Source organism: Antechinus flavipes, chromosome 2, assembly GCF_016432865.1.
Source record: "Antechinus flavipes isolate AdamAnt ecotype Samford, QLD, Australia chromosome 2, AdamAnt_v2, whole genome shotgun sequence".
Classification (NCBI taxonomy): Eukaryota; Metazoa; Chordata; class Mammalia; order Dasyuromorphia; family Dasyuridae; genus Antechinus; species Antechinus flavipes.
In genome coordinates, this window is record NC_067399.1 from 146,193,382 (window position 1) to 146,207,122 (window position 13,741).

General features: G+C 33.9%; 1 protein-coding gene across 1 annotated transcript in view; it reads left to right on the forward strand.

Moving 5' to 3' along the window:
- Positions 1-222: 222 nt before the first annotated feature.
- The window catches only part of FBXO16 (F-box protein 16), a 67,238-nt gene continuing 53,719 nt past the window's right edge, over positions 223-13,741 (forward strand). Inside the window, exon 1 of the mRNA XM_051975746.1 lies at positions 223-355. Coding sequence (XP_051831706.1) covers positions 351-355 — 5 coding nt within the window. The 5' untranslated portion in view covers positions 223-350. The remainder of the gene's footprint in view (positions 356-13,741) is intronic.

Genomic DNA, 13,741 nt, shown 5'->3' on the forward strand with positions numbered 1-13,741 from the left:
AACCTTTTAGGAGTTCCTCCTTTCATTCTATCTATAAGTGAAAGACAATCTCTCCCACTTCACAGACCCTCACTATCCACGGTTTATTGTTTGGATCACTTCCCCCTTCCATGCCCAGTTAAGGTTTCAGCCCTTCTAGATTTTATGGCCAATCAAGAAGCCACACACTGTTGCCTAAGAGATGTAGGATGCCAAGACTGAATTTGTGGGCTGCGATTGGACTAGAGGAAGCTGGGACTGGTGGGAGCTGAGAGAAGAAAAGGCTGCTTTTGTGCCGCTATGGTAACTGGAGGTTCTGCAGTTTGAGGCCTGAAAGGGGGACCTACTGCTGCTGCTGCTATTACTACTGAATGAGGTGAGCACCGAGTAATCAATGCATGAAAAACAAAACAAAACAAAACAGACTGTCTTTTGGGGGCTGCACACTTTGTACCCTCCCCACATTTTCCACAACCCTTGTGAATCGTCTGCAACAGGAACTATGCCCTCTTCGATTCAGATTCAATTAGAATCCTAGATTTTTAGAACTGAGAACATCTTATAGAAGTCTTTCAGTCCAACTCCCTCCTTTTATGGGTTGGGATACTGAGGCCCAGAGAGAGTATGTGATTGGCTCAAGGTCATACAAGTTAGTTAGAGAGACGGCTGGGACTAGATCATCAATGAATATGTATCTATTGGTCAGGATTATGTGTTTAACACTGTGTATTGTTTCGTATTTTAATCATCCCATTTTTTTTTTTTATAGCTGAGGTATATAATGGTCTTCTATTTGAGTCAATTTAGACATTCTAGATGACCATTGTTAGCAGAAGTTTTACTTATGCTCTGATAATAAGAATAATGGCTAGCATTTATATAACTAACATTTGCAAAGCATTTCATATATGTTATTTCATTTGGTTCTCACAACAATACTGATTGGAGGATAAGTGATTCTCAAAAATCTGGTATTCATAGGTATAATCTTAAAACCAAACTGCAAATGTTCTGCATTTTCATCTTCCAATATTTGCACTAATATTTTATATTTAACAAACCTACTTATCCTTAAGCACATCTACCAGGGTGTGTATCCCCCATGGGTGTGGATCAGGGAACTGTATATTGATTTTCCTTCTCTCCTCGCCCCCTTCTCCTCATTAGTCTCTCTGTTCTTATAGTTTTAAGCTAAATGAAACCATGCTAAAGTGAACTGGGGGAAAAAGTCTGGAGAGGGAGCAACATTGGGTCTTAAATACATGCATGTGTTTGGGAGGGGTCCATGTTCTCACATGCTTTGTCCTGGAATGGGTGTGGATGTACTTTATGGGCTATTGTGTGTTTGCAGATTAGAGGGTTTTTGTTTTTTTTTTAATTACCAACTAGCAAAGTTACATCCCTTTCTGCTATTCACTAATACCCAGTTTCTAGTCATTGCAATAGTGTGAACAGCTTCCCAATAGTACAGCGCCCTGGGTAATCACTTCAGTTTGTCATACCTTGGTTCTTGATTAATTTCTGAGAGAATATCTGAAATCTCAGTTTCTAAAGCTGTGGGTTCTTAAGGTACATGATTACAGAACTATAGAAAAAATATACTGCCTGCATTTGGACAAAGACTTTGGAGGAAGAGTTTAAAGTTTGCTAATCTATTTAACCTTCCTGAATCTCTAATAGCTTGGAACAACACATTGCTAACAAAGAGTTAGGTCTGGACTCTGGATCTCTTTCTTTCTGTCCTTCCCCTTATGGACGCTTTCCTTGCCTTTGTCCTTTTCCTTCTTTGTCTTTGTGCCTTTTATTTTGTCACTTTCACTCTTTGTTTTCTTTTGCCTTTCATACTTTTTGTTTCTTATTTCACATTTTCCTTTTATTTTCCCTTTTCCTTCTCTTTTCCTTCTTCCCTTCTTTGTCTTTTCTTGTTCTTTTATTTCTCTATCTCTGATCATAACCCTTGTTTGCACTGCTTCCCTATATTGTGGAGCAGATACCTCATGGGGCTGATTCACCAGGCAACTGTCTAAACAGCCTAAGCTAATTGGGATAGTACTAAAATGGTGATTACTGGAGCATTAGAAGACATGTCTGGGAAAAAAAAAAAAACCAACTTTTTTTTTTCCTAAAATAAATATTATTTTGACACAGCAGACAACAGCCCCGTCCTTTTCACAAGCTACCCTTAAAGTACTTTTTCTCAGAACAGTTATATAGGATGACATGAGTGATTAAAAGTGATAAATTCATATAGTCTTATATTTTTGTAGTTCACCATTTGTAAAACTCAATCAACAGGCAAATATTAAGTGCCTGCTATGGACCAGGCTCCTGTCCTAAGTATTGGGGGTACAAAGATAGAAACAATAAATAGTCCCTGCCTTTGAGGATCTTACATTCTACTAAGGGAAAAACTATGTAAACAGAAAATCACATAATATGTATATATGCATATGTACACTAAAACACAAAGTAACGTGGAAGGAGAAGACACTACCAACTAGGAAGATCAAGAGAAGCCTAATATGCTTTATGATATACTTGAGCTGAATTTGGAAGAAAGCTATCTCAGATTATGAAAGCCTGAAAAGTGTGGATTTAATCCTAAAGACAATAGGGAGCCATTGAAACAGTTCCATGATTTGCTAACAATTGTACTTTAGGAATATCAATCTGGCACATGTGTGGAGGGAATGGAGCCTGAAGGCGAGACAACAATGAATCCAATGTGTGCATGGAGAAAAGGGGACACATGCAAGTTAAGTTGAGGAGATAAAACCAATAAAACTTGGCAATTGGTGTGAGGAGTAAAGGATAGTACAGAGTAGAAAAGGATTCTGAAATCCTTTTTTGAGTCACTGGAAGGATGGATCTTTAGTCAAAATAAGGAAGTTGAGAAAGTGGTTAAATAGAAGGGGGAGATAATGAGTTTGAGGCAGCTAGATAGCATAATAGATAGAATACTGGGCCTAAAGTCAGGATGACTTCTTTTCCTGAGTTCAAATATAGCCTCCGACTGGGCAAGTCACAACACTATTTGCCTCAGTTTCCTCATCTGTAAAACAAATTTGAAAAGGAAATGGCAAATCACTCCTGTATCTCTGACAAGAAAACCCCACATGGGGTCATGAAGTGTCAGACACAATAGGAAAGTAACTAAACAATAACCTTTTAAAAATGAATTCTATGTTGCCTCTCTTAAATTTGAGATCACAGGATACCAAAAAGGAAATGTACAATAAGAAATCTGTTAATATGGAAAAAACAAAAGTAAAGGAAGGCATTACTTTAACTTTAATAAATTAATTCTAATGATTTATATTGTATTTGACTGATTTCTGTTGCCAGTTAATGTAATTTTTACTCAAATAATATGTAATCATTGTGTATATATTATTCTATTACTTCTGCTTTTTAAAAAATTCTGTATTACTTTATGTAAGTCTTATCTTGTTTCTTTGAAGTATTTGAGCCAGAGTTTTGATTACTACTCTTGGACATGCTATGGAGAGTATTCATGCTTTATATAAGGGCTGGATTAGAGATAATCATTATGGTCTCATCCAAATTTAAGTTGCTAAGTCTTCTTTAGTTACCCCTTCTATTCTTTTGGCTAAGTACCTGTGACTCTCGATATCATAACAAAATTATAGGTTAGATTGAAACCTTTACTACTATACAAACTTATTTACCACCCTTTGTAAATGGTTTCACCATGCCCTTATAAAAGGCTAAAAGTTATGGTTATTAAGAAGCTAAAATCTGTACTATTGGTCATAACTACCGTTTCTTACTGTCAGTACAGAATAGAGCCATAGCATTTAAGTCAACAAAGGATTTTAGAGATAATATAGTCCACTTTCCTCATTTTTCAAGTAACCCTGGTCAGAAGATCTCTCTTGACATAAAGAGCAAGGATTGCTTTAAGGAGTGCCTCTTAAAAAATCTCTCTCATTTACTCAGGGGGATCCTGAGAACTTCAAAATATTTGGTTTATATTGAAACTCCATATATTTTACTTTCACCTGAGGAAATTAGGTAACTTCATAATCTGGCTTATTTTGCCTCTCTTGATAGGTTCTAGGTTTTCCTGCTAGTATTTAGGTAAACAAAAATGTTAAGTAGAGAATTTGTTTATACATTAAATATGGGAAAAGATTATGTACAAATTCATATTCAATAAAATATTCTTCTCCAATTTAATATTCAATAAAATTATCTTCTTTCCACAAATTTGTAGTACTGTATTTTATGAATTGTGATCAATTAAGAATCATCTTCCCCCATTCTAGGAGCTGCGTAATCCACATGGCTTATAATACTAGCAGAAGATACCTCATGAATCTGAGCCTTGTACTATTCTAATTTTAGATATCATTCAGTTCTCTGGTTCTCGTTTAGTGTTCCTTTACTCCATTATTGGCTTAATGGTGCCAGTTCTTTCTTCCAGGACCAAGGTGAGTGTGCTCACAGAAGTCTTCACCATAAACTTGTCTCCAAGTCTTTGTGTAGACTTTCTGTGTTATGCCAGCTAAAAGGCATAGCTGGGTGACTAGAAAATTCAGTAGATAGAGTGTCAGCACTGGAGTTCAAATCCAATCTTAAACACTAGCTGTGTGATCTTCAACAAGTCAGTTTACTTTGTTTGCTGTAGTTTCCTTATCTGTAAAATGAGCTGGAGAAGTTAATGGCAAGACACTAGAATATCTTTGCAAAGTGGCCCCAAATGGGGTCACAAAAAGTCAGATATGACTGAAATATGACTAAACCTCCTCATTATCAACAACAACAAAGTAGCTCCATGAAGTAGGAAGTACACTTAGAAGCTGATAACCCAGAATTCTTTCAAAGAAGCTTTTATCTTATTATTCAAATTTTAAAATTTAAACTCTTAGACTTTGTTTCAGTGTTATGGAAACTGCTTTTATAATGGACATATGCTATTATAACAACTGGTTTTGCTCTTAGAGTTAGAAGGTCAGAGTGTCTCTATGAGAACAAATAAATCCTGTACCATAAAATACAAACCCTAAAATTAAAATCGTAACACATATTTCTGACCTAGTATTTATTTTTTTTAAAACTCTTAAAACTTTACTAAATAACTAAAATATGCTTCAGTGGATCTGATTCTAATGTAGGTACTTCTTTCAACAATTCAGCTTACAACTTATCCAAATCTTCTCATTCTGTGCAGCTCTTATCCTCCATAGATAGTACATTTACCATGCTTGGAGTTTTCTTCCAGTTTTCTTGAAATTTCTTAAATATCATGTTTTTATTATCATGCTTTTATCCCATGTGAAGTTAAATATAATCCTGAATGGGGAAAAAAAGGATATTTAATGAACTGAAAGACTTTCAGGTTTTTGTAATCATAACTATAAATTTGAATGAAATGAACTTACCTATAAAATGGAAGTGGATAGCAAAATGAATTTAAAGCCAGAATCCTATAATGTTGTTTTCAACAAATACACTTCAACTGTCTCCTCTTGGAACTAAATAAATCTAAGCAAAAAATAAATAGGAAAGAAGTTAAGGTGATAAGGTGATAAATCAAATTTTAGAAAAGTTAGATATGATAGAATTCTGGAGAAAATTGAAGGGGAACAGAAAAGAATATCCTTTCCCCCCCCCCCCATCTATGGCATCTTGACAAAAATTGACCATGTATTAGGGCATAAGAATATCATAACCAAATGCATCCTCTGCAAACTACAATTCAATAAAAATTACATTCAATAAAGAGCTCCTTTTTATCAGTCCTTTCCTTATCTCCTTCCCCTCTTACTTCTCTGCAGGGTAAAATAGGTTTCTATACTCAAGTGAGTGTGTGTGTTATTCTCGTTTTGAGCCAATTCCAATGAGCATAATGTTCAAACATTGCCCACTACCTCCTTTCTTCCCCTCCACTGTAAAAACTTCCTGTTGTACTTCTTTTATATGAGATAATTTTTCCCATTCTACATTTCCCTTCCCTCTTAGCCCTGTGGATGCCTCTTTTTTTATCTCTTAATCTTATTTTTCTTAAATAGTCCCATAATAATGATTCACACCTATACCTACTTTCTCTGTTTATTTATTTCTTATACCTGCCCCAAAAATGATAACTCTTAGGTCTTAGAAGCATCATCTTCCCATATAGGAATGTAAACAATTTAATTTATTAACTCATTTTTGAGTTTTCTTTCATGTTAACCTTTTATGTTTCTCTTGAACTTAGTTAAATTTTAATTCAGTGCTGATCTTTTCACTAACAATACTTAAAAGTTTTCTCTTTCATTAAATATCCTCTTTTTCCCTGAAAGATTGCACTTAGTTTTGCTGGTAGGTGATTCTTGGTTGGAATTCTACCTTTTTTGCCCTCTGGAATAACATATTCCAAGATCTCTGTGGATGTGGAAGCTGCCAAATCTTGTGTTATTCTGACTGTGACTCCATAGTATTTGAATTGTTCCTTTCTATATTCTTATAACATTTTCTCATTGACATGGGAATTTGAATTCTAGAATTTGATTAAAATATTAATAGGATCTCTTTCAGGAAGTGTTCAGTGGATTCTTTCCATTTTTATCTGACCCTTTGCTTCTAAGACATGAGGGCAGTTTTCCTATAATTTTTTGAAAGATAGCATCTTGGATCTTTTTTTTTTTTTCATGATTTTCTAGTTGCCCATTACTTTTTAAAATATGTTTTTATTTTTTAAAACTTTTCATTTTCAAAACAAATGCATAGATAGTTTTCAACATTCACTCTTGCAAAACCTTGTGTTCCAATTTTTATTCTTCCTTCCCTTGATGCCAAGTAATTCAATATATGTTAAATATGTGCAATTCTTCTATACATATTTCCACAATTGTCATGCTGCACAAGATATATCAGATCAAAAAGGGGAAAAGTTTTCTTTAAGAACATAAAATGCAAGCAAACAACAACAAAAAAGTAAAAGTACAATTCTGTGATCCACACTCAGTCCCTACAGTCCTCTCTTTGGGTATAGATGGCTCTTTCTATTACTAGACCATTGGAACTGGCTTGAATCACCTTGCTGTTGAAAAGGCCACGTTCATCAGAACTGATCATTATATAATCTTATTACTGTGTAACTATGTTACTATATGTAACTATGAGAACTATGTTCTTTTGGTTTTAGTCACTTCACTTAACATCAGTTCATATAAATTCCTCCAGGTCTCTCTGAAATCATCCTGCTGATTATTTCTTATAGAACAATAATATTCCGTAACATTTGTATATTATAACTTATTCAGTTATTCTCCAACTGATGGGCAGTTTCCATTTCCTTGCTACTACAAAAAAGACTGCTACAAAATTTTTATTTTCCCTTTTTTATGATCTCTTTGGGATACAGGCCCAGTAGAGACACTGCTGTGTCAAAGGGTATGCACAATTTGGTTGCCCTTTGGGCAAAGTTCCATATTGCTCTCCCAAATGGTTAGACTAATTCACTACTCTACCAGCAATATATGTGTCCCAGTTTTCCCACATTCCCCCCAGCATTCATCATTATCTTTTCCTGTCATCTTAGCCAATCTGAGAGGTGTGAAGTAGTACCTCAGAGTTGTCTTAATTTGCATTTTTCTGACCAATAGTGATTTAGAGTGTTTTTTTCATATGAATAGAAACTTTTTCATCTGAAAATTGCCTGTTCATATCCTTTGAGCATTTATCAATTGGAAAATTTGGACTCATTAATTTTTAAATTATCTCTCCTTGATCTTTCAGATCAGCATGTTTTTCCAATGAAATATTTTACATAGTCTTCTATTTTTCATTCTTTTGATTTTATTTTATTTATTTATTATAATTTTTATTTTATTTGCTTCTTGCTTTTTTATTGATTTCATTTTATTGATATTTCTTACTGTTATTTATTTTTGTTTTGATTTTGTATTTATTTTCTTGATGTCTCATAGAGTTATTAACTTCTACTTGCCCAGTTCTAATTTTTAAGGAGTTCTTTTCTTTAATGAGTTTTTGTATTTTTTCATTTGACCAATTGTGCTATTTAAGGAATTTTTCTCTCCAGTGTCTCTTTTGTGTCTCTTTTTACCTACCATGTGGCCAATTCTGGTTTTTAAGGCATTAGTGCCTTTTTAACAAGCTGTTGAGTCTTTTTTCATAATTTTCTTCTATTACTTTCATTTGTTTTCCCAGTTTTTCTCTATTTTTCTTATTTGACATCTTTGTTTCATTTTCTCACAATTACATATAAAAATAATTTTAACATTTGTTTTTAAAATTCTGAATTTCAAATTCTCTCCTTTCTTCTCTCCCCTGTTCACTGAGGAGACAAACAACCTGATATAGATTATGTGTGTGTAGTCATGCAAAACATATTCATAATAGTCATTGGAAAAGAAACCATAGACAAAAAAAAAACCTTCATGAAAAATAAAGTTTAAAAAGTATGCTTTGGTCTGTATTCAGACACCATTAGTTCTTTCTGTGGGGATGGATATTATATTTATTTTTAAAATTTAATTAAATTAATTAATTTGTTTGTTTTGCTGAGGCAATTGGGGTTAAGTGACTTGCCCAGGTTCACACAGCTAGGATGTGCTAAGTGTCTGAGGCTCCTGACTTAAGATCTGGTGCTCTATTCACTGTGCCACTTAGCTGCCCTGTGGATATCATTTTTCATCTTAAGTCCTTCAGAAGTGTCTTGGTTTATTTTATTGCTGAGAATAACTAAGGCCTTTATAATTGCTCATCTTACAATATTGCTAAGCTATGTACATTGTTCTCATTTCATTTTGCATCAGTTTATGTAAGTTTTTTCAGGTTTTTCTGAGAGCATCTAGCTCATCATTTCTTATAGTACAATAATATAACACAATGATCATATACTACAACTTGTGTAACCATTCTGCAATTTATGGACATTCCCTAAATTTCTGATTCTTTGTCACCAGAAAAGAGCTGATATAAATATTTTTGTACCTATAGGTCCTTTTTCTTTTTGTTTTTTATTTCTTTTGAAATACAGACCTAGTAGTGATATTGCTAGGTCAAAAGGTATACATTGCTTTATAGCAATTTTTGCCTCTTACTTGATTTTTAAAAATCTTTTTTGAAGTCTTCCATGAATTCTTTTTCGGTTTGTGTCCAATTCACATTTTCATTTGAGGCTTTGCATATAGCTGTTTTGATGTTGTCGTTTTCTGAATTTGTGTCTTGATCTTCCTTGTCACCATAGCAACTTTATGTGGTTGAGTTCTTTTTTGTTGTTGTTTTTTGCTCATGTGCAAGCCTTTTTCTTGATTTTTAACTTTATATTAAAGTTGGGCTTGGCTCCCAGGATAGAGGGAGTAGTCTCCCAAGGTTCAGGTTCTTCATGCTTCAGAGCTAGTTCTAGCAAACTGTAAGTTTTCAGTTCTTACAAGGTGGTATGATCTATGGAGAGGTGAACAACTCACTGTTCACGTGGCTTGTGTTCTGGTCTGTGAGTGATCATTTTTCTATGCCTTGAAACTATGACCAGATCCCCTGCTCCCCTGCTGACTTTAAAGTGCTAATGCTCCTTTTCATTTGGGACTGTGTATGGACAATGCATGGACAATGCAAAAGGATTCTCTGTACTTTCCTCCAGACCAGATGTCTGAGCCCCTGAATGTCTGTGAGTTAAAAGCTTCCAAAGCTTCTGCTTCTGTCTTGTCAGAAACTGCCTTTACTCCAGGTCTGACCACCACCCCAGGGAAACAGATCTTTCCTGCTCACCTCCTAAGTTATCTTGGCCTGGAAAATTGTCTCTTCCTCCCTTTTTGTTGGTTCTACCACACCAGAATTTGATTTGAAGTATTATTTTAAAGTTGTTTGGAAAGGAACTTGGGAAAGTTCAGGTGAGTTTCTGCGTATGTGTTTCTATCTTGGTTCTGCCTCCTTTATTCTACTTTGATATTAGTTTGGATCTTTACTGTTGTTGTGGTTAGTGGTTAGATTATATACAGACAGCTGATTCAGAAATGTTTACCACTATAGTAACTAGTCATTTCCTGTCTGTTAACATATAATCAACTTCAATTTTATGATGCCCTCTATGTTTGGTACTACTCAACTCTAACTCTCTTCTCAAAGAAAGTATTCATGATATAATGAGAAAGTTTGGACTTCTCTCTCCTGAGCCATGCTTTCTAATATATTTGTTGTTATCTTTTCTTATGTTCACCTTTGCCTTGAAAGTACCAGATTTTAAAGTAGATGTTGATTTAATTTAGGTTTTATCAAGTTCATCTTCTGCAACACATACTGGTGATGAACTGCAATTATTTTCATGATGGACTTCTTAGGAGCATTTACCATGAACATTGCAATACAACACAACTATATGTCCCGTGAAATGATGTTACTTATTGTCCTTAGATACTTAATAAAACCAACTCCTCCAATTGAATGACCTGCCTTGTGGGATAGTGGATTGAACATCTCCAGGCAAAGTCTGTATGACCACTCATTGGGTGGGTTGTTGGAAAGAATTATTTTTGTGTGTTATGAATTAGATAGCTGCCCAGGTCCTTCTAATTATGAAATTCTGTTAACTTCTTAATTTTGTTTCTTTAGAATTTCCATTTAGTTACGACTTCTTTTTTATTTTAAAATTTTAATATACAATGAAAATGTAAACTATAAATAAACCTGGATAGAAACATCTAACCTTAGATATTAATGAATGTCATAGAAGATGTGAAAATAATTGTTAGTAATATTGGAGAGAAGAGTTACGTTAGAATTTTAAAAACCGATGGACTGTTGAGCTTGGGAGGGACTTTAGATATCATCTAGGGTAATCCATTAATTTTACAAATGGAAAAACTGAGTTGTAGATAGGCTAATAAACTTACAAAACTAGGACTCAAACTTAGGTCTTTTGATTTCAAATAAGCTCTAATCTTTTAAAACTTAGGGATTTTATGATTCAAGAACAACCTAACAAAGCAAGGAGGTTTCTGGAACATGTAGGTATATTTTCAAAATAATAATTCTTAATGATTTATATCTCCCTTTACCTTTTAAAAAAATTTGTTGCTACATTTTTTTAATATCACTTTCCTTTCCAAATCTCTCCTTACTCTTTCTACAGCTATGCCTTGAAACAAAGAGTAAAAGAGAGAAAGAGAAATATATCAATTATTATCTGGCAGTATATAATGTTAACTACCTACAGTCCCTCATTTTTGCTAAGAAAAAAAGGTACATTTTCACCAATTTGAGCATTATAATGACATAATGTTTAATTTTGCTTTGGTTTTTTATTCTTTCCTTTTATATTGGTACAGTTAGTGTGTGTGTGTGTGTGTGTGTGTGTGTGTGTGTGTAGTCTTCCTGGTTCTCTTACTTGACTTTGCAATCAGTTCAGTAAAGGTTTCCTATGTTTCTTTATATTCCTAATTTTCCTCATTTCTTACAGGGCAGTAATACTAAATTACATTCATGCAACACAATTTGTTTTAGCCATCCCTCACTTGATGGACAGCTATTTTATTCTTAGCTGTTTGCTACAACAAAATAAGTTTCCCTTAAAAAAATTTTTATCTATTGTACCTCCCCCCCCCCTTTTTTTTTTTTACAAAGGTGGGGAACTATGGATGTATATACTGTTAGACTCAGTTGATATATTAGTAAATTTTGCTAAACAACTTACCTCCCTTCACCCCACTTTGTTTCATTCTTTGTTATAAGACATGTCTTTCTGAGTAAGTGGAAGGAGTGTATTCAGAAATGAAGGTAAGGTTAAAAAAACCATACCCTATAATATCAATAAAAATATTGCACTACTTTAAAGAAAAGCTATTTTTCTTTTCTTTCTAAAATCATATTTTTAAAATTGATCCCATTCCCTTGGAATTTTCTTCTTAAAAATCATTTTTCTGATGACTTTGGTTTCTTATCAGCTAGCAGTTTTGCATTTCTTTCTATAGAACTCTCATCAGTTAGAATGAACTAATCTTACTCTTCCTCCATTTATCTTTCTTCTTTCTCTGTATTTATTCAGTTCTGTGTTGGTATCCTTAAAACAAAACAAAACACAGGGAAGGAAGCAATATCTCTTTCTCTGGAGAACCACAAGACCTCAAGTATAGCTTCTAGTATTTTACTTTCACAAACAAAACAAAACAAAACAAAACTGGGACAACTCTTCATCTTTTGTTTTAAGAATAGATTTTTTACTGATTATATCCCATTTGGGTAGAGAGATAAATACTAATCATTTCTTTCTTCTCCTTTTCCAGTTCTTCTACCACCATTCAGCTAGAGGCAAAACTGTTAATTTCATCTTTCTTTTAACTCTTTATCTGCTGAGACAAGATAGAAAACTTTCTTGTTAGACAAGTGAATAGCTATAGTTTTTGTTTCAAAGCTTAAGAAAAAGTAGGTCAAAAATATATAAAGAAAATATTTCTTCCCTTCTCCCTTCTCCTACTTCCATTGTCCAATTTAAGAAATTAAATTGTACTTTGAACCATAGAAGGCAACTAGGTTAGAGCACTGGGCTTGTAGTCAGGAGGTTGTTGTTCAGTTGCTGCAGTTGTGTCCAATACTTTTGATCCCATTTGTGGTTTTCTTGGCAAGGACACTGGAGCATCTGGCAGCCATTTCCTTCTCCAGCTTATTTTATAAATGAGTCAGGAGTATCTGAGTTCAAACCTGGCCTCAGACACTTACTAGTTGTGTGATCCTGGGCAAGTCACTTAACCTTGTTTGCCTCAGTTTCCCCATCTGTAAAATTATCTGGAGAAGAAAATAGCAAGCTACTCCAGTATCTTTGCCAAGAAAATCCCAAATGGGTCATGAAGAAGAAGACATGACTGAAATGATCTGAACAGTGACAATAACACTGATACATAAAAGTTCTAGCAATTAAATCAGGCAATTCTTCAGATTCATAATCTTTGTTAGTGCTCATAGGAGGGAGAAATGATAATTCCCCTGAAATAAGGAGAGAAATATTTAGTAACTTTAAAAATAAAAAATAAAATAAAATCAAAAACATGAGATCAGAAAATTCTTTTCAATCTATTTTCATATTCATTATTTCCTACTTTTTAAAAATTAAATCAATACCAAGGAATTAAATAAACATTTTTGAAAGTTGAAAATATTGCTGTTTAAAAATGTTTCTACTTCTTGGATTCATCTCTTAATTCTCCGTATGCACACACAGATGGAGAGTGGTTTAATGGAGAGAGAGCTAACCTTGAAGACAGAAATACCTGGGGTCACTCAAGTCTCAACAATATGACTATTGACTGTGGGATATAGGCCAAGTCATTTAATCTCTCAGAGCTCTAGGCAACTCTCTAAGATTCAAATCAGAGATATCAATAGGTATTGCTAGAGTGAGTTTCCTCACTTAAGAGATCCCTATAGAAATGAAATCATAGGCCTGTTATCTATTCCTTTCTAATAACATACAAATAGAAAAATCAGGAATGGGAAAAATTAAGCCATATACTCCTATGTATATGAAATAAGAGTTAACAATATAAAGGCTAGACTTGTCACTGAAGAAACTTCCTCTACCAATGTATAAAACAGTACTTTTCCTATATTCTCCTCTTGGTTAAAGGCTGTTGCTAATGTTAAAAATGAAGCAGTTCATTCTTTTCCCTTCCACTTCTTAGTCTTATAGTCTTGAAAATAATTATCAGTTTGATATTGACTAATTAACTAATTCTTAACATCTAGAAGAGTGCTAAGCTTGGAGTCACAAGAACTGAGATTTCTAGCTTGGCTAATTGCT